The 21,970-nt window shown below is 49.7% G+C and overlaps 1 protein-coding gene across 2 annotated transcripts in view; it reads right to left on the bottom strand.

Moving 5' to 3' along the window:
- Window positions 1–21,970, bottom strand: part of UBE2H (ubiquitin conjugating enzyme E2 H) — a 73,482-nt gene that overhangs the window by 30,476 nt on the left and 21,036 nt on the right. For both annotated transcript variants that reach the window (XM_083402486.1, XM_083402487.1), the window contains exon 2: window positions 1,080–1,156. In XM_083402486.1, the coding sequence (XP_083258612.1) occupies window positions 1,080–1,156 (77 nt within the window). The remainder of the gene's footprint in view (window positions 1–1,079; window positions 1,157–21,970) is intronic.

Raw genomic sequence — 21,970 nt, 5'->3', positions numbered from 1 at the left:
TTGTGGAAGCTGCCCAGAGTGGCTGGGGAAACCCAGCCAGATGGGCAGGGTACAAATAAATTATTATTATTATTATTATTATTATTATTATTATTATTCCCTGCCATCTTCTTGGTCACTCTGCCTTCCATCCAACAGCTCTAGTGCTGACCTGAGCTTTGAAAAGTGGGGAAAAGGGGTAACTCTTTCAGCTTCCTCTTCCGGTTCTGTGTACAGTGGTGCCTCGCAAGACGAAATTAATTCGTTCCACGAGTTTTTTCGTAGAGCGAGTTTTTTCGTCTTGCAAAGCACCACGGCGGGGAGGGGTGGGGAGATGCAGGGCAGCTGCCGCAGCCGGTCCTTGGACTCACCCGCGCCTTGTGGACACCGCGCGACGCGGCTGCTGGAGGGCGGCGGGGCTCAGGAGCGCGACTCCGGCTGCAACGCTGGCTGCTGGCGGCAACGGCTCCTGAGGGGAGCGCGCGAGGGCGGTGGGCAGCGGCGCAAGGCAGCCGGAAGGTCGGCCGGAAGGTGGGAGGGAGCCGGAGGAGCAGGGAAGCGAGCGTGCGTGCGTGCAGTGACCGTCGCCATGACACGAGAGGCAGGGCTGTTTTGTCTAGTGAAGCAATCCCTTAGAAAAATCCGTCTTGCGAAGCACCTCAGAAAACGAAAAACCCTTTTGTCTAGCGAGTTTTTCGTCTTCCGAGGCATTCGTCTTGCGGGGTACCACTGTACTTTTCTAAGGTGGTTGGGGAGTAAACCATCCTTGCCACCTCATGGTGACCAGGGGAGTGAGCAGGAGGCATGGGAACCTGGAGGCTTTTGTAGGTGCCAGGCAAAGTCTGGAAGGGCACCACTGCACTCGCAGGTGCCAAAGTGTTAGCCCCAGCCTCACAGTAAGACAGGACATGTTTCATGAGAGGCACAGGGGATGGGCATTTTTGTAAAAAAAAGGAACAGGGAAAAACCCCCAAAACCCACCCAAACCCCTTCCTTTCTTCTCAGTGGATTTCCTGGCAAATCAACAAATTACGTAGTAAGTGCTTAAAAAAACCAACAGCTTAAGTATCACAAATGGTGGGGAATATTTGCATACTTACTTCCTTGTGGTCCATAGAACTTCACTACAAATTCGTTGAGTCCTCCTAGGATGGTGACTTCATGTTTACTTTCAATACTAAATGCACGCAAGTCAAGGAAACGTCTGTCATGTGCGTGAGGCTTATCAAACTCTTGAGAACCCTAGCACCCCAGGAACAGCGGATTGTTAGAATTCCTTCACTGGCAAATCTGAAATAATCCTCTCATAAAGGAAGCCCGTTCAAAATACGTCTGAGGCCGTTTGCCGTGGTTTAAGCAGACCCAAAGTACCTGGCCAGACAACACAGGTGAAACAGAGTTCAGGACAGAAAGGCTTGAAACCTGTAAATGACTTCAGGTTACAGATTCTAGCATTGGCTTCATTTCTGTATTGAGAGCTTTAAGATCGGAGTCGTCTGCCGGATCAGGCCAGTGGCCCGTCTAGTCCAGAATCCTGTCCTCATAGTGGCCAACCAGACGCCTGTGGGAAACTCGCAAGTAGGACCCCAGGCACAAGAGAAACTCTCCCCTCCTGTCATTTCCAACAACTGGTCTGAAGATCTGCTGCCTCAAATCGTGGAGGCCAACAGAGCCATCACGGCTAGCAGCCGTCATTAGCCCTCTCCATGAATCCGTCCAATCCTCTTTTCAAGCCATCCCAAGTTGCTGGCCATCACTGTCACCCACATGAGCAAATCCCAGAGTTTTAACTATGCGCTGTGTGAACCAGCACTTTATTTTTTATATGTCCTGAATCTTCCAACATTCAACTTCTCTGGGTGGCCACGAGTTCCCGGTGCTACGAAAGAGCGGGGGAGAAGCTTTTCTCTACAGTGGTATCTCAGGTTACAGACGCTTCAGGTTACAGACTCCACTAACCCAGAAATAGTACCTCGGGTTAAGAACTTTGCTTCAGGATGAGAACAGAAATCGTGCTCTGGCGGTGAGGCGGCAGCAGGAGGCCCCATTAACTAAAGTGGTGCTTCAGGTTAAGAACACTTTCGGGTTAAGATCGGACCTCCAGAACGAATTAAGTTATTAAGCCGAGATACCACTGTATTCAGGGATGCAGGTGGCGCTGTGGGTTAAACCACAGTGCCTAGGACTTGCTGATCAGAAGGTTGGTGGTTCGAATCCCCACGACGGGGTGAGCTCCCGTTGCTCGGTCCCTGCTCCTGCCAACCTAGCAGTTCGAAAGCACCTCAAAGTGCAAGTAGATAAATAGGTACCGCTCTGGCGGGAAGGTAAATGGTGTTTCCGTGTGCTGCTCTGGTTCGCCAGAAGCGGCTTAGTCATGCTGGCCACATGACCCGGAAGCTGTACGCCAGCTCCCTTGGCCAGTAAAGCGAGATGAGCGCCACAACCCCAGAGTCGGCCACGACTGGACCTAATGGTCAGGGGTCCCTTTACCTTTTTACCACTGTATTCACTTTCTCCATGCTGTGAATATTTTTACAAGATTCTATCGTGTCACCTCTTACTCATATTTTCTCTAAAGAATCTCCTATGCTGCAAGCTTTCTTTGCGGAGGAGTCATTTGGTTGTCTCTTTTCCGAACCTTTTTCAAGAAGCTGACCAGAACTGCACACAGTATTCCAAATGGGATTTGTATTCCAACAGATCTGTGTAATGGCATTACAGTACCTGTAGGTATCCTTCCTGATGATCCCCATTATGGAATTTCCCCTTTTGACAGCTGCCACACACTGGGCCTACAACTTCATCAAACTCTCCACTATGATCCCTGGTCAATCACCACCAGTGAAATAAAGATTCATTCATTTATTTATTGCCCCAGCATGCATCGCCTTACTCCTGTTCACAATAAATTATATTTGCCATTTTACTGCCCATTCATTCATGGGAAAGGCGGGTGGAATTTGAAGGAAGAGACCACATTATGCTATCTCTCTTGATGTGCAGGTGTATCTGAGCTTTCTGCAGAAAGGCAATAAAAGGAAATGCTTTAAATGCAAATACCAAAAGTCACCTTTGGCAACACACTGTTTAGCCAAGAAATCCTGAACACCCAAAACACGCCATACAACTTTCAGCGCACTGAAAGAAAACCAACTATCCAGTCATCCTTTGCATCTGATGCTTGTACACGTTACTTAAAAAAATTAATATTGTGCTTTAATGATTAGAATAATAATAGTAATAAAATGCCTACTGCCCTGAGTCTTGAGAAACAACTGGCTACAGCATAAGCAAGCCTTAAACAAATAATCAAAGCTGGTAGGCCACAACAATTCTCACCAGCCTGCCTGCCCATACCTAAGTTATTAATTGATATTCTTTACTTTCTTGGGCTCCATGATCACTGCAGATGGTGACAGCAGCCACGAAATTAAGAGACGCCTGCTTCTTGGGAGAAAAGCAATGACCAACCTAGACAGCATCTTAAAAAGTAGAGACATCACCTTGCCAACAAAGGTCCGTATAGTAAAAGCTATGGTTTTCCCAGTAGTGATGTATGGAAGTGAGAGCTGGACCATAAAGAAGACTGATCGCCGAAGAATGGATGCTTTTGAATTCTGGCGCTGGAGGAGACTCTTGAGAGTCCCATGGACTGCAAGAAGATCAAACCTCCCCATTCTGAAGGAAATCAGCCCTGAGTGCTCACTGGAAGGACAGATCCTGAAGCTGAGGCTCCAAGACTTTGGCCACCTCATGAGAAGAGAAGACTCCCTGGAAAAGACCCTGATGTTGGGAATGATGGAGGGCACAAGGAGAAGGGGACGACAGAGGATGAGATGGTGGGATAGTGTTCTCGAAGAGACCAGCATGAGTTTGACCCAACTGCGGGAGGCAGTGGAAGACAGGAGTGCCTGGCGTGCTCTGGTCCAGGGGGTCACGAAGAGGCGGACACGACTAAACGACTAAACAACAACAACCTGAGGGATCGCTTGAACCTTTATATCCTAGCTCATTCATTGAGATCATCTGCAGAAGCGTCTCCCCACAGACCTGCCTCTCTTGCTTTTCCGCCCAGCTATCTCTAGGCCCCTTTGGTAAATCAGCTTGCTTGTCCATCTGAATCCAGTAGCCAAATCTGAACGGAAGGGAGTCAGCCCTGAGATAGGCTGTAGGGCAAAGACTCCATTCCCCTGCCAGTCAGATGGAGGGGAGGGGATGAGTAAGGGCATTCTGCCCTCCCCCCCATATCCTATTTATCTCCTAAGATCTTAACATGGTTGTATAGGGAGGTGAGCCATGCGTCTGGCCCAGATTTCCCTGAGTGCTCACTGGAAGGACAGATCCTGAAGCTGAGGCTCCAAGACTTTGGCCACCTCATGAGAAGAGAAGACTCCCTGGAAAAGACCCTGATGTTGGGAAAGATGGAGGGTGCAAGGAGAAGGGGATGACAGAGGACGAGATGGTGGGACAGTGTTCTCGAAGAGACCAGCATGAGTTTCACCAAACTGCGGGAGGCAGTGGAAGACAGGAGTGCCTGGCGTGCTCTGGTCCAGGGGGTCACGAAGAGGCGGACACAACTAAACGACTAAACAACAACAACAATTCTTAAAAGGGGGAGGAGGGGAAGATAGTCAAATGTTGCACAGCTTCTCTGTGTGATCTCTTACTTGCTGCAGGAGCTTGAAATAAAACCACAAGCTGGTTCTGGGCCAGGTTGGGGGGAGCGACTTCAGTTCTGCCCCAACTCCTCCTAAAAGGTGTCCCATTTGCCAGAAAGGGAACTGGATGTGCAACTTTCAAGAACAAAGTTGTGTATCCTGGCCCCCCCACCCTTCCCCCCCACCCATTTGGTCCGCTTAAGAAAGCAATACTCAAATCTGGAGAAAGTGGAAATTCAGACACAAGTCAAATGTCCCAAGAAAAACCAACAGACTGATCAGAGTGCAGATTTACTCCAATCTCAGAGCTTTAGAGAATAATAATAATAATTTATTTATTTGCTGCCCACCTGACTAGGTTGCTTCAGCCACTTGGGGGAAAAGTGCTCGTACGAGAAGGAGAAGAAGAAGAAGAGGAGTTTGGATTTGATATCCCGCCTTTCACTCCCTTTAAGGAGTCTCAAAGCGGCTAACATTCTCCTTTCCCTTCCTCCCCCACAACAAACACTCTGTGAGGTGAGTGGGGCTGAGAGACTTCAAGAAGCGTGACTGGCCCAAGGTCACCCAGCAGCTGCATGTGGAGGAGCGGGGAAGCGAACCCGGTTCACCAGATTACGAGTCCACCGCTCTTAACCACTACACCACACTGGCTCAAGGTGTGCAGCCTTGGTGCACACACCTCTGTGGCGTTGCTCGACTCTCCCACCCAAACCTGTTCTAGCTCTCCACACCACCTCTGCCAAACATCATTCCAAGAAATGTGTCTGCACAACGTAACAGAGCCAGGATTCTGATGCCGTCGGAAGGATGCAGAAAAGCCTGTGTAAATATTTGCCGGCAGGAGAAGATCTACGTACGGCTCTTGGAATGAGAAGCAAAGAAGAGACGCCAGATGAATTCTGACTAGGTTGTAAGCCAATCTTGACCTTGGGAAACGCTTTGCTCTGCTGTGGACGAGGGGCAAGAGATACCAGGCCCAGCACAACTGCAAGCCGGATGTCATAACTATGGCTCAAAACATGCTTGTGCGAGTAGAAGCTAAACTTATGCATGGATGTGTGTGTTCATGCATGTGTGTGTGAAACTCTGATATTCCCCTATTGCAGCTGCAGTCCTCTGTGCCACATGGAATGTTGTTCCAATGAACCCTTTTTCTTTTTCTTTTTGAGATGAGGGTTAGATGAGGGACTGCCAGTGAGAAGCAAACCCCAACCCCCCCCCCCCAATGAGAAGCATTTTACACTTTTGATCAAAGTCCGTATTTACAATGCACTGCAGGAACATAAACACCCAAGAACATTATCCCTTGCAAAATATCTAATATACAGTCATACCTGTGTTACGTTTGCTTCATGTTACGTTCTTTCAGGTTACGTCCCGCGGTGACCCGGAAGTACCGGAAAGGGTTACTTCCGGGTTTCGCTGCTCGCGCATGCACAGAAGAGCAAAATGACGTCACATGCATGTGCAGAAGCGGCGAATCACAGCCCGCGCATGTGCAGATGCACCGCTGCAGGCTGCGCTCTATTCATGTTGCAAACGGGCCTCCGGAACAGATCCCGTTCACAACCAGAGATACCACCGTATTACATTTCTATCATTGCCGGAGTCACCATTCAAACGACAGTCCTTTCCTTTTATCCTGACCCAGGTCAACCCCGTTTGCCTTTGGCTCCCAGTACGCTTCCGAGCACAATTCAAAGTGTTGGTGCTGACCTTTAAAGCCCTAAACGGCCTCGGACCAGGATATCTGAAGGAGCGTCTCCACCCCCATCGTCCAGCCCGGACACTGAGGTCCAGCGCCGAGGGCCTTCTGGCAGTTCCCTCCCTGCAAGAAGCGAGGTTACAGGGAACCAGGCAGAGGGCCTTCTCAGTGGTGGCACCCGCCTTGTGGAACGCCCTCCTATCAGATGTCAAAGAGAACAACAACTACCAGACTTTTAGAAGACATCTGAAGGCAGCCCTGTTCAGGGAAGCTTTTAATGTTTGATGCATTACTGTATTTCAATATTGTGTTGGAAACCGCCCAGAGTGGCTGGGGAAGCCCAGCCAGAGGGGTGGGGTATAAATACATCATCATCATCATCATCATCATTCAGCTGCAGCCTCTCCCCAGCCAGTTCCAGGAGCAGCAGGTTTGCTGAGTTTCCCAGGGGGTCCAAAGGATGGAAAACCCCCCTGCTCGACTCACATCTCTTTCTTCTCCTACTCCTTCAGCTCCACCCTGGGGGGTTTTGTCACCTCGCATCAACAGGGAACTTCTATACGTGGACTGGCTACTGGCTGGCCTTGTTTACACATAATGCTAAGCCAAACTGAGGCTTAGCACAAATAGCAAGCACAGTAAGAAAACTGTGGCCGCTTTGTTTAAGAGAGTCTGTAAAATAAAACCTATAAGCTTTGCTCCTCTCGCCCACTCCTGCAGCGCTACCAGAAGATAAGCCACAGTATGGCTTAGCAGGGGGACGCGGGTGGCGCTGTGGGTAAAAGCCTCAGCGCCTAGGGCTTGCCGATCGAAAGGTCGGCGGTTCGAATCCCCGCGGCGGGGTGCGCTCCTGTTGCTCGGTCCCAGCGCCTGCCAACCTAGCAGTTCAAAAGCACTCTCGGGTGCAAGTAGATAAATAGGGACCGCTTACTAGTGGGAAGGTAAACGGCGTTTCCGTGTGTGGCTCTGGCTCGCCAGAGCAGCGATGTCACGCTGGCCACATGACCCGGAAGTGTCTTCGGACAGCGCTGGCCCCCGGCCTCTTTGAGTGAGATGGGCGCACAACCCTAGAGTCTGTCAAGACTGGCCCGTACGGGCAGGGGTACCTTTACCTTTACCTTTATGGCTTAGCAGCAGGGGCTCAGCAAACTTTTTCTGCAGGGGGCCGGTCCACTGTCCCTCAGACCTTGTTGGGGGCCGGACTATATATTTTTTTGGGGGGGGGGAATGAACGAATTCCTATGCCCCACAAATAACCCAGAGATGCACTTTAAATAAAAGCACACATTCTACTCATGTAAAAACACCAGGCAGGCCCCACAAATAACCCAGAGATCCATTTTAAATAAAAGGACACATTTTACTCATGTAAAAACATGCTGATTCCCGGACCGTCCGTGGGCCGGATTTAGAAGGAGATCGGGCCAGATCCGGCCCCCAGGCCTTAGTTTGCCTACCCATGCTTAGCAGTACAGTGGTACCTTGGGTTAAGAACTTAATTCGTTTCGGAGGTCCATTCTTAACCTGAAACTGTTTTCAACCTGAAGCACCACGTCAGCTAATGGGGCCTCCCGCTGCCGCCAGAGCACGATTTCTGTTCTCATCCTGAAGCAAAGTTCTTAACCCGAGGTACTCTTTCTGGGTTAGCGGAGTCTGTAACCTGAAGCGTATGTAACCCGAGGTACAGTGGTACCTCGCAAGACAAATGCCTCGCAAGACGAAAGAGTTTTTTGTTTTCTGAGTTGCTTCGCAAGACGAATTTCCCTATGGTCTTGCGCCTTTATCTTAAAACCGTCAATGCATTCCTACGGGAAACCGTGCTTCGCAAGACGAAAAATTCACAAGACGAAAAAACTCGCAGAACGAATTAATTTCGTCTTGCGAGGAACCACTGTAACACTGTATAAGTGAACCCAGGCTCAGGGCTTTTCTTCCTAACAAACAATGCATGGCAAGGCAAACCACGGTTACAGCTTGCAATGCGCATGGGGCGAGACAAACCACAAGCCCAACAAACCACAAGATGCAACCAAGTTCTACAATCTGGGCTCCATGCTCCACACGGCTCCTCGACCATTTGCAGATGCAACTCAGATAGGATTTTCACCCACAAAGCCTTGCAAGGACCCATGAAGAAAATATGCTTTGCTCTTTTCCCAGGCTGGGAAGACGCACTGCATGGCTGCCCCCCACTGCATTCCCAAGCGGCTAGAGGAGGGAGCAGGAAAAGGGCCTGTGTCATCCTTCCTCCGATCTAGAAAGAAGAGGGCCAAGGAGGAAGGTGCTCAAAGCGAGGAAAGCACGATGAGGCTGCTGTGTACATTGTTCCCTCTTCGGATTGCAAGACATGACTTCTACATTACGTTAAGCAAATGCACTTCATCCGCCTGCTGAGATTTCTACCAGAGACCTATCAAAATCCCCAGAGACGCCCCCCCCCCCGGCAACCTGAGCCCTTAACACGCAAAGAAAAAAATGAGAAGTACACAGCTCCCCTCACCCCACGCGTACAGGGTCTGCAGGAGAAAGCAACAGTTAAGCTAGGAAGAATTAAGCTTGCAAGTCTAAGAAATTCCTTTGCCCTCAAATAACCTGTTGAAAGAGACTTTTCCGAAAGTACAGATCATGCCAAATCTGAAGCAATCCATGAGACAATAGGCGTCTTATTTTCAGAGAAGGCAGCTGCTGATTTCAGTTTCTTTGAGATGATCCCCCCCCCTTTTTTTATATTGTGGGGGGGTGGGGTGGAGAGAGAATGCAAAAGTGCATTTCGCAGAAGTGCTGTAAGACTTGACACAGGCTGGCTTCCAGTAGCTGAAGCAAAGGCAACTAAGGAGGAAGCCCAGAGCTCTGTATTTTTGTGCATTCCCAAGTGGGGGGGGAGGCTGCGGGTGGCGCTGTGGGTTAAACCACAGAGCCTAGGACTTGCCGATCAGAAGGTTGCCGGTTCGAATCCTCACGACGGGTCCCATTGCTCAGTCCCTGCTCCTGCCAACCTAGCAGTTCGAAAGCACATCAAAGTGCAAGTAGATAAATAGGTACCACTCTGGCGGGAAGGTAAACCGCGTTTCCATGCACTACTCTGGTTCGCCAGAAGCGGCTTAGTCCTGCTGGCCACATGACCCGGAAGCTGCATGCTGGCTCCCTCGGCCGATAAAGCGAGATGAGCGCCGCAACCCCAGAGTCGGTCATGCCTGGACCTAATGGTCAGGGGCCCCTTTATCTTTTTAAGGGGGGGAGAGCCCTGTGCCCTGCTCTATGTTCCTGGAGCTAGCGCCCTCAAAAGCCCAGCACATGTACTTAGCGCCCAAAGGACCCCTGTACCCCAACATATTTTGAACAGAACCCCATGAAACTGACGCGTAACTTAAAATGAAACCACAAGCCTCCTCGCCCTAGTTCTCACAACACCCTATTATACCCTATTATACTAAGCACTCAGCTCCTATGTCACAGAGCCTTACTTAGGGTCGCTGACCCTACCCTCGTACTTAGGGTCGCTGACCCAAGCTTGCATCTATGGAGCCGTGGGTTCAAATCCCATTTTCATCATGCTGGAGCCAGCACAAGACTCAACCTTAGGGGAGGAGCCACAGTTCAGTGGGAGTGCATAACCTATGCATATGTGAAAAAGGTAAAGGACCTGACCATTAGGTCCAGTCGTGGCCGACTCTGGGGTTGCGGCGCTCATATCGCTTTACTGGCCAAGGGAGTTGGCGTACAGCTTCCGGGTCATGTGGCCAGCATGACTAAGGCGCTTCTGGCAAACCAGAGCAGCGCATGGAAACGCCGTTTACCTTCCCGCCGGAGCGGGACCTATTTATCTACTTTGACGTGCTTTCACACTGCTAGCTGGGCAGGAGCAGGGACCGAGCAACGGGAGCTCACCCTATCGTGCGGATTCGAACCACTGATCTTCTGATCGGCAAGTCCTCGGCATCCCGTATGCATCTGTGGTACCTGCAGTTTTAAAGTTCTCAGGTAGCAGAGTTGAGAATTTTATTTTTATTTTTTTGCTGAAGGCCATAGAGTGCCACTGCATGTCAGAGAAGTGGGCTAGATGGCTCAATAGTCCAATTCGATACAAGGCGTGTTCATACTGGCTCCAGACTGCCCAACTCCCAAAAGCTCAGAAACTGAAACTAAGTTGGGTTTGCTGGATCAGATCATGGGATCATCAAGCCCTGCAGCCGGGGAAGCAGGGAAAAAAGAATAAATGACACAAAAACGTCCGAGCACCGGGCGAGGGTGTGGAGACAGACAGGCAGTGGCAAATTGCAGAGCGCTGGGCACTGAAGCCAGGGCACCCGTCTTACCAGCAGCAATAAGGTGGCTCCCCCAAGTGGTCGCTGGGCCACATACAAACTGTGGGTGTGATGGCAGCCCTAAAGAAGGGGTCAGGGAGGGAAGCTAAGGATTGAGTCTGTGCAGCCATAAAGGTTTCCCACCCACGATCTATGTGGAATTATATTAATGGTCATACCAGCAGTCTTCCCTAGCCCTGCTCACAAATCTCTTTCAATTTGTCTGAGATTCCTGGATTCTCAGCATGCAAAGTACCGTATTTTTCGCTCTATAAGACGCACCAGACCACAAGACGCACCTAGTTTTTGGAGGAGGACAACAAGAAAAAAAATATTCTGAATCTCAGAAGCCAGAACAGCAAGAGGGATCGCTGCGCAGTGAAAGCAGTGATCCCTCTTGCTGTTCTGGCTTCTGGGATAGCTGTGCAGCCTGCATTCGCTCCATAAGACGCACACACATTTCTCCTTACTTTTTGGGAGGGGAAAAGTGAGTCTTATAGAGCAAAAAATACGGTAAGTGAAGTGTCAATGAGCTATGGCCACTTCCCCACTGAAGGGAGTAGCTTTCACTGACAAGAGGTTTGACACAGCAAATAATTTATACTGCCATGGCAGATCCCACCCAAGTCCTTGCTACGAGCAGACGTCCTAGGGGTGTGGGCCTCTGAATGACTCTCTCTCTCTGACCGACACACACCAAAAACTTACAGCAAACTGCATTTTACTCTCTTCCACCACACTGTACCAGCGAGGGCAGTACAAAGCTCTCCTTCTCTATTTATAAACTGTCTTTCCATAAGGGCCCGTCACGGCAGTCCACAGGCAACCATGGTAATAACACAACATACAAAAAATGGCAAATCTGATTGCGCACAGCACTATCTGACTGAGCCAACGTGATTCTGTTCCCTTCGCTACCCGAACTCACGAGGAAAGTCGAAACCAGCGTGCCAAAAACCAGCAGTTCAAACATTCTAAGGCTTAAATTCATCCAAGTGAGAGTCCTAAGTGCAGGTTTGAAGGCATAAAACCAGAACTGGAAAAATCCCAGATACCTAGCTGCTAAGAAATGTAATGGATTCTGAAATATTTGTTCAGCTCTGTCAAGTGCTGGAAGATTAGGAGTCGATTCATTCTGCCAGCCTTGGTTAAAAATAATAAAAAAACCAGCATTAAAGACATTTCATGCCACTGTATCTTAAGCGCTAAACAGGAGATTTGTACAATTAAGACTAGGTTTCCTGCAAGCTTTTAGGAGACTGTTTTCCATTCTGAATTTAGACCTGGACGTTGTCCTAATCCTGGAGAACTGGTGCCTTTCTGGTCCTGAGCAACAGCTCCAGGGGAGTTGGTTCAGCCTTGTAATATGCCACTTGCTTGCTCATCCAGAGAACAGTGCCAATGGCCTCAGGGCAACTGTATACATCCCACTTCCAACACTTTCTTGGACAAGGGACAGCTTCAGTGGGAGCAGCAGGATATTCTGGGCATTTTTCCCTTTTGCAAAAACTGACCAACTCAGAGGCATTTCCTCATTCTTAGCAGGTAGGAGAATCCCAATAGTGAAAGAACTGGCACAACCGCATGCATGCACAAATAGTTTTTTAAGGAAACATCAGGGAGAAAAGCGTGTGTGTGTGTTTGTGTGTGTGATCCCAGGGGAGCTGAACTTCTGCAGGCTCGAAACAAAAGTACATTTTGTCCAAGGTAGGAGATATCACAAAAAGACCGAATCTGCATACTGAATTCCCCAGTAACATTCTTTTGCTCCATTAGCTGTTGCCGTTTGCCGAGGAAAGAGATCGCTGAAATTCTTAGCAATATGCAATGCAATACCAGGAGAGTCACTGTCCTCAAATTCCTCTGTTTACAACAGCCTCCCCCAACTTGGTGCCTGCCGTCCAGATGTTTTGGATGAAACTTCCATTATTATTATTATTATTGGTTGCTCTGGCTGAGGCTGATGTAGCCCCAAAACATCTGGGGGACAACTGCAAGTTGGAAAAGGCTGGCAGAGGCAGTCCCAGTTCAACCACGTAGGAAGCTACACCGCACCCCCACAAGAAATGTCTCCTGATAAAATCCAGAACCTCTCAAGTGTTCCACAACGTCCACCACATACGGGAGTGTTTCCCAAACCTGGGTCTCCAGCTGTTGTTGGACTACAACTCCCATCACCCATGACCACCGGTCCCGTTAGCTAGGGACGATGGGAGTTGTAGTCCAACAACAACTGGAAACCTAGGTTTGAGAAAACCAGTCTAGCCACTATGTTAAGAAAACCTTAAAAGGTAAAGGGACCCCTGACCATTAGGTCCAGTCGTGACCGACTCTGGGGTTGCGGCGCTCATCTCGCTTTATTGGCCGAGGGAGCCAGTGTACAGCTTCCGGTTCATGTGGCCAGCATGACTAAGCCGCTTCTGGCGAACCAGAGCAGCGCACGGAAACGCCATTTTACTTTCCCGCCAGAGCGGTATGTATTTATCTACTTGCACTTTGAAGTGCTTTCGAACTGCTAGGTTGGCCGGAGCTGGGACGAGCAATGGGAGCTCACCCCGTCGCGGGGATTTGAACCACCGACCTTCTGATCGGCAAGCCCTAGGCTCTGTGGTTTAACCCACAGCGCCACCCGCGTCCTTAAGAAAACCTTAGGTGCTGCTTAGGTGTCCTCATTTCCCAGGGACAACCTTCACTTTACACCCCCCCCCCTTCCCGCCTGGTTCTTGCTCTCATTGATTTGCCTCCCAACTCTGCCCGATGGCGGCTGGATAACATTCTGGCGGCTGTTGTGAAATGTCTGCGGACACCTCGAGTTAACCAGCTGGTGCGTCTTATAGCAGAATATTGTGCTGCGTATTCTGAGCAGAATGTTTTCGATCTAACATGTTTGCAGATGTTCTTAAACAGTTTCGAATGCCGCGAGTACGTTTTCGTTTCTAATTGCACTGTTTTCGCTGCTTTGTTTTTTTGCCGCCCTGGGCTCCTTTGGGAGGAAGGAGGGAGGGATGCGAAACTTAATAAACGGTAATAACACAAATACCCCTCCATGGAGACCTGCGGGAAATGTCCACAGATTCTAGCTGAGCAGGGGAGCAGCTGCTTCTTAGCAGCCTGTGAGGCGAGGCTTTCTCATTTCCTGCGCTCCAGAGCAGAAGTACAGTTGAAGGACGGCATGCAGTCGCCCTATATCTTTAAAATCTGAAATGCAGCTTGGGGGTGGTGGGACTGCAAATTTGATCAGGGTAGTAGAGAATGGTGGGGAGGGAGCCTTTCCTAATGGGGCATTTTCTCTCTCTAATTAAAACTGCCCTTCCCATGCTGCTTCCCCATCTATGGAGGGTGGGGTGAAATGCACCCAGCTTCATTTTGATCTACAGAAAACTGGCCAGATGGGAAGAATTAAACTGCCCCACCTCCCGTCACTGCTCTGACGACACCTGAAGCTGCCCACGGTTATGATTTCAGTATCAAATGGTAAAGGCTCAGGAGATCGCCCCCATCTCGTGCCCAGTTTGACCCTGGTACCCACCACCCAGTGACAAGGGTTCACATAGGATGTGGGGTTTTGTAGCAGCAGAGTCTCTTCGCCCCACCCACGGGGGACACTGGTGCTGAATCCAAGCTGACAGCATTTGGAACAAGGTCACTCTGCGCCTCTGTTCTCCCAGCTTTTCAAGATTTCTTAAATCCTGCCAGCCAGTGTCTCAGAGCCTTTCCCCCTACTAAAAGGTAAAGGGACCCCTGAGCATTGGGTCCAGTCGTGGTCGACTCTGGGGTTGCGGCGCTCATCTCACTTTATTGGTCGAGGGAGCCGGCGTACGGCATACATGTGGCCAGCATGACTAAGCCGCTTCTGGCGAACCAGAGCAGCGCATGGAAATGCCGTTTACCTTCCCGCCGGAGCGGTGCCTATTTATCTACTTGCACTTTGACGTCCTTTCGAACTGCTAGGTTGGCAGGAGCAGGGACCGAGCAACGGGAGCTCACCCCGTTGCGGGGATTCGAACCGCCGACCTTCTGATCGGCAAGTCCTAGGCTCTGTGGTTTAACCCACAGCGCCACCCGTGTCCCTTTCCCCCTACTAGTCAGGATTAAATGTGCAGTTTCAGCTCTCTACTGTATCTGTAGAGCCCACCTCCAGATAAAGATGGCAGCCCTGGTGAACACCCGGTTCTTTCATGGAAACCCAACAGGTGCTCATGCAAGAATGATGCATTCTTCCCGAAAGCTATCATGGGAAGCAAATGATTTGTTTCCCCAAAGAGTTATTTGGAGGTAGTGTTTTTCAGACACTGTTTTCCATGGTGTGCACACTCATCGCTTTTGTCTCTGGTCAAACAGGTCTTACAAGCTTTCAAATCCCTATTGGGGAAGAGCTTGCAAAACCTGCTTAGCCTACGACAACAATGGGACAGGAAAAATATCTGCACACGAGATATGGCTCTAGCAAACCAACTCCAAATATATCACCTGCCTCCATATTTAATAGAAACTCCAAAATGAAGGATCTGAGGGGAGGAGATCAAAGTAGTTTGCTTCCAGTTGCTCCTCGTTTTAAGGTCCAATAAATTAATGGCTGCCTTCTCATTCCCCCTTTGGTCCACAAGGAGTGGAGTGCCTTTCAGACCGCAGAGCTTTTTGAGCAGTAGATGCGATCTCCCGTAAAATGGGCCAGCCTGGGAAACCTGAAGAGCAGCTCTGATAAACATATTAATGCCTGAAGTGGCCCTGAATAACCCTCTGGTCACGGAAAAAGGCAGATTGAAGAGAATTAAGGCGGCATTATCTCAGGACAACTATGTAAACAGGCGCAGAAGTGAGGCTAGAACGAAGCAGAGAGAGACAAGCAGAAGGAGAGAGCCCCTGGGTCCCACAGTGGCCAGTTTGGTGCTTCTGGGAAGCTCACAAGCAGAGGCCTAATCCCACCACACATTTTTGCCCCTTACGCAACTGGGATTCAGGGGTATACATCTCCTGCAGATGGAGGCTCCACTGAGTTACCATGCTGATAGTTGATGATCGGCCTATTCTCTATGGACAGATATAATCCCCTTTTGCCCAAGACCTCTGTGGAGCTGTTCCACTGAAGAAGAAGAAGAAGAAGAGTTTGGATTTGATATCCCGCCTTTCACTCCCTTTAAGGAGTCTCAAAGCGGCTAACATTCTCCTTTCCCTTCCTCCCCCACAACAAACACTCTGTGAGGTGAGTGGGGCTGAGAGACTTCAGAGAAGTGTGACTGGCCCAAGGTCACCCAGCAGCTGCAGGTGGAGGAGCGGAGACGCGAACCCGGTTCCCCAGATTACGAATCTACCGCTCTTAACCACTACACCACACTGGCTCTCCAGTGCCATTTTCCACTGGAAAATGTAGGCTTCCCCCCAGATTGTATGGACTTTCAGGGCACCTGCCAAGCAGACTGAACTCACTGTTTGGAGGCAGGAAGTTGGCACAACATGAGAAAAACACACATAGAGACACATTCTTCTCCTGACCAGCATCCTAAAAAGAATAGCTATTGAACTTCCAAGGTCAGAGTGAACTCTGGCATCACATCGCCTCCCTTCCTTCCTCTTTGGAAGAGCTGTTGACAAGAAAAGGAATGTTTTTCAATATGCTACTGATCCTTTTTTTAAAAAAACACAAGACCCAGTAAGCTCAAGAGGAGAGGTGTGTAGGCATTTATGGCTCAGGCCAAGCAGTTGCAAGATGGCCTTCAAGCATTTGCTCTAATAGCTGGGCAGCAAACGCCCAATGTAGGCTGATCACCAACATTATTCATTCCCAAACAGTGGGGCAACAGAGGACATGCTTTGTCTCCCTGCCCTCCTCCATACAGTGGTGCCCCGCAAGACGAATGCCTCGCAAGACGGAAAACCCGCAAGACAAAAGGGTTTTCCGTTTGCAGAGGCGCTTCGCAAGACGAATTTCCCTATGGGCTTGCTTCGCAAGACGAAAATTGACGAAAATTTTCGGGGGGGGGGTTCTGCTCCAAAACCCCTTTTTCTGAAGCGCTAAGCTGCTAAAAGCATTTTAGCAGCAAAACCGCTAATCCCTTAAGCCTTAAAAAGCCGTTTTTAGCCCGTAAACTGCCAATAGCGCTAATAGCGCTACTCCGCTAATGGGCTTGCTTCACAAGACGAAAAAACCGCAAGACGAAAAGACTCGCGGAACGGATTCTTTTCGTCTTGCGAGGCACCACTGTATATACCCTGGACAGGCCTGCCAATAAGACACACGAGTTTATTTTTATTTATTGCATGAATACCCCACCTTGGCATGAGGGTGGTGCTGTGGGTTAAACCACAGAGCCTTGGGCTTGCCGATCAGAAGGTCGGCGATTCGAATCCCCGCGACGGGGTGAGCTCCCATTGCTCGGTCCCTGCTCCTGCCAACCTAGCAGTTCGAAAGCATGCCAGTGCAAGTAGATAAATAGGTACCGCTCCGGCGGGAAGGTAAACGGCGTTTCCGTGCGCTGCTCTGGTTCGCCAGAAGCGGCTTAGTCGTGCTGGCCACATGACCCGGAAGCTGTACGCTGGCTCCCTCGGCCAGTAAAGGGAGATGAGCGCCGCAACCCCAGAGTTGGTCACAACTGGACCTAATGGTCAGGGGTCCCTTTACCTTTACCCCACCTTACCTCCAAAGAGCTCAAGGTGGCACACAGGTCCCCTCCCTCCCCATTTTATCTTCACAGCAATCCTGCGAGGGAGTTCAGGCTGAGAGACTGCAACGGGCGCAAGGTCACCTCATAGAATCATAGAGTTGGAAGAGACCACAAGGGCCATCGAGTCCAACCCCCTGCCAAGCAGGAAACACCATCAGAACACTCCTGACATATGGTTGTCAAGCCTCTGCTTAAAGACCTCCAAAGAAGGAGACTCCACCACACTCCTTGGCAGCAAATTCCACTGTCGAACAGCTCTTACTGTCAGGAAGTTCTTCCTAATGTTTAGGTGGAATCTTCTTTCTTGTAGTTTGGATCCATTGCTCTGTGTCCGCTTCTCTGGAGCAGCAGAAAACAACCTTTCTCCCTCCTCTAGGTGACATCCTTTTATATATTTGAACATGGCTATCATATCACCCCTTAACCTCCTCTTCTCCAGGCTAAACATGCCCAGCTCCCTTAGCCGTTCCTCATAAGGAACCTAATGAGCTACATAGCCAAGTGGAGGTTTGAACCCTCCCAGGTCCTAGTCCACCATTCTACACCACACCTGCATAAGCCCAGTAGATGTGACCAGCTTACACAAGCACCGCTCAAGAAAAACTGTGTGAATGGCGGGCAAGGAGCCCCCATGGCGAGGCGACAGTTCTGTCAAAATCAGACTTGCCTCCGAGTGCTGCTCAGCACACTCCGGAAGCATTAGTAGGGAGGCTGCCGAGCCAAGCCAAATAAAACGCAGCATATAGTTGCAAGACACGGGATTCCACAGGAGGGTCTGCGCCACACCTGCCCACAACAATCTGGCCCGGGAGGGTACTTTGCAATGAGCCTTGTAGCTGTGCTGGGAACTGGAAAATACACAACGCCTTCAGACAGCACAGGGTTTGACAGGACTTTCCAGAGATTGGGAATTGCAACAGGACCCCCAAGCATGAGCTCTAGGAACATGCTATTTTTAAAAACGAAAGCCGAGAGCCTTCCGCCCTAGCCAGTTCCATACCGAGCGCCAGAAGGGGTGTGGGGCAAGTACAGCTTTTTCTATAAGGATTTCGGCTCTTGCTGTCAGATACACAGTTGTGCTCTTGCTTGTTCTTTATACTTCCCTGCCCCCCCACCCTTTGCCAGTACACAGCGTGTGATTTGCCAAATCTAAAGCTGATGAATAGTTTTGGAAACACACACCCCACCCCACACGCTTCCAGGTGGGAAATGTTAAGGTTACAGCAATCAAAGCCAAAATACTGTACTATTGAATTCCAGCTCAGCTCAAAAACAAGTATGGCTCCTTTTCAATTCATCCCCATGGGGGGGAGAAACCCATTTACCTTTCTAGCAGCAAGGAACCCTGGTATTGTAGCTTGGTATCCATTGGCAAGGGTCCTTGGGCTGGGTACCAGTCATGCTTTAGGACCTGATGAAGGTTTAAGGAGCAGTCACTGCGGCCCTTCCCAACCGCTGCTACAAGAAGATATGTTTTACGGAAGTGGAAGAAGGCCTGCAAAAACGGGGGTGGGGGGGCACACACAAATGGCCACAGACCTGGTAATTTGGAAAATGACACCCCTGGGAACACAGCAAGGTCTGGAGTTCAGAATGGGGCAAGCTTTAAAATGAGCCGATTCGGCCCCAACCTGAATTAAGCTCAAGGTATCTTGTTCTTAAAAGGGACGCAGGTGGTGCTGTGGGTTAAACCACAGAGCCCAGGACTTGCCGATCAGAAGGTCGGCGGTTCGAATCCCCGCGACGGGGTGAGCTCCCATTGCTCGGTCCCTGCTCCTGCCAACCTAGCAGTTCGAAAGCACGTCAAAGTGCAAGTAGATAAATAGGTACCACTCCGGCGGGAAGGTAAACAGTGTTTCCGTGCACTGCTCTGGTTCACCAGAAGCGGCTTAGTCATGCTAGCCACGTGACCCGGAAGCTGTACGCCGGCTCCCTCATCCAATAAAGCGAGATGAGCGCCGCGACCCCAGAGTCGGTCACGACTGGACCTAATGGTCAGGGGTCCCTTCTCCCTTCTTGGGAGAACTCATCCCAAACTGAGACAAGGCAAACTCACTGCTAAGTTTATCCCAAACATTGGTATGACTTTTATAGCGCAATCCATTACAAATACTTGCAGCTAAACTTCCTTACATGACAACAGAGGGAAATTCAGTGTTCTCAAGGGACCACATAGCAGGGACAGGAGAGGCCGCTCTGGCTGAGAGCAGCACCGACCATTCTTGGTCAGAACTGCTCTGACAAAGTAAGTGCTCTTTTGTTCACCAGGCCTAGGTGCTTAATGCTGTGATTTGCAGAACAGGAACCACCACTGCTGTTTTGCTGTTTAACTCTGTGTATATCTCTGGAACTATAACTCCTTATAATAGCAAACTCTGCCGGGTGAGTACCCCCAGGATTGCCGCCAAGGACAGGGCTGTCAAGAAACAAGAGGGAGGCGTCGGCACGCTTGGAGGAAGTATAAAAAACATGGAATATACCTGAGGGGGAGCTAAAAACCAAACAAAGCTACAAACAACGCAATGAGGACCAATCATGCCCACCAGGCCATGTGACAAATGGAAAAGGAAAAACAGACCCGGGGGTGCTTGCTGGAATACTGAACAGGAGCTCTCTTTTCAGGATGGAGGACAAACTGCAACACTTTGTTGCAGGCCCCACTTGTGTAATACATGTCTAGCTTTGTAATTTGTTAGGTTTTCAGCTGCACACCATTTTGCAAGCTGATTTGTAGAAGGCAGTCTATAAAATTTAAGGGCTGCAGAACATTGCAGCTTTAGTTAGGTAAGAGGAAGACAAGACAGCTTCCAGGTTTTGCAGAAGATAAACCATTAAAGAAGTGCCAATCTGCAATATAAGAACAAACACACCTATTTCTAAGGCTACTGTTAGAAACTTCTACAAGGGCTACTACATTAACGGCCATTCCTCGTTACAGAAAGGCCAAGTTGGCTTTGCCACTGAGAGTACATTTAAGAGGTTGGGAAGTTTTTTTTGGCCACCGCTTCAGGTTTGCAGCTGACGTCCGACTACCATTACTTCCAAGGGGGTCTTCACAGAGTTAACACTAAGCTGGTGCTTGTCAAATGCCTTGCCTTTCAAGGAGCCTGAGAAAGTGGCACAAGACGACCCTGAGCCGAGTTCAGGTCTGTGCATTCTTGAACAAGAGGCAGTTCCATGCCTGGTTCAACTGGATATATATATATATATATATATATATATATGCAGGTTTTGGTGTCCTCGGGTGTCTTCCCGTGTAAAAGTTGGGGTGTCTAGGCGACGTTTCGACGAGGTCTCACTCGTCATCTTCAGGCTGGTGCTTTCGGCTTCTTGTTACTGGAACAGAGCAGGATCTCAGTGTTTGAGTTCCTATAAATACTGTTGAGGAGGTGTGGTGTATAGCCTCCAATGTTCTGGGCAGAGAGGAGGTTCCCAGGCTAGTGTGCCTTTTCTTCTTTTGTTCCTTAATTACTTGAGGGATATCTTGAGTGATTTCTTGAGTGATTTCCTGAATCCCACTTAGGTGGGTCATTAGGTGTGGATTAGTTGCTAAAGCCTTCGTGTCTTGAACTCTTGAACTTTGTGAAGAGTTTTTCTGAGAAGATGGCTGTACTGCACTTGGTTGTGCTCTGGCTTGGCTTCGTGTATAGGGGCGAGCTGTGGTTTTGTGGCCTGTGCCAGCCAGATCTGTGTAGGGATTGCAGGGGGGTGCAGCATCCGGAGGTGCCACCCTGGTTTGGCTACTGGATGGTGTCTGTAATTTATCTGTGGAGAGGGTCTGGGTTTGGGTCCAAACCCAGACCCTCTCCACAGATAAATTACAGACACCATCCAGTAGCCAAACCAGGGTGGCACCTCCGGATGCTGCACCCCCCTGCAATCCCTACACAGATCTGGCTGGCACAGGCCACAAAACCACAGCTCGCCCCTATACACGAAGCCAAGCCAGAGCACAACCAAGTGCAGTACAGCCATCTTCTCAGAAAAACTCTTCACAAAGTTCAAGAGTTCAAGACACGAAGGCTTTAGCAACTAATCCACACCTAATGACCCACCTAAGTGGGATTCAGGAAATCACTCAAGAAATCACTCAAGATATCCCTCAAGTAATTAAGGAACAAAAGAAGAAAAGGCACACTAGCCTGGGAACCTCCTCTCTGCCCAGAACATTGGAGGCTATACACCACACCTCCTCAACAGTATTTATAGGAACTCAAACACTGAGATCCTGCTCTGTTCCAGTAACAAGAAGCCGAAAGCACCAGCCTGAAGATGACGAGTGAGACCTCGTCGAAACGTCGCCTAGACACCCCAACTTTTACACGGGAAGACACCCGAGGACACCAAAACCTGCATTCCTGTACCCGTGAAAATCTACGAAAGCAAATATATATATATATATATATATATAGTCCAGTAGCACCTTAGAGACCAGTTAAATTTGTTCTTGGTATGAGCTTTCATGTGCATGCACACTTCTTCAGATACCAAGAACAAGATACTAAGAACAAACTTAGCTGGCCTCTAAGGTGCTACTGTGGGGACGCAGGTGGGGACGCGGGTGACGCTGTGGGTAAAACCTCAGTGCCTAGGACTTGCTGATCGCAAGGTCGGCGGTTCAAATCCCCGCGGCGGGGTGAGCTCCCGTCGTTCGGTCCCTGC

This window comes from Podarcis tiliguerta (genome assembly GCF_965153285.1).
Source record: "Podarcis tiliguerta genome assembly, chromosome: 10".
In the NCBI taxonomy this organism is placed as follows: domain Eukaryota; kingdom Metazoa; phylum Chordata; class Lepidosauria; order Squamata; family Lacertidae; genus Podarcis; species Podarcis tiliguerta.
Note: the sequence above shows the minus strand (reverse complement) of the source record. Positions and strands in the feature narration are given on the sequence as shown.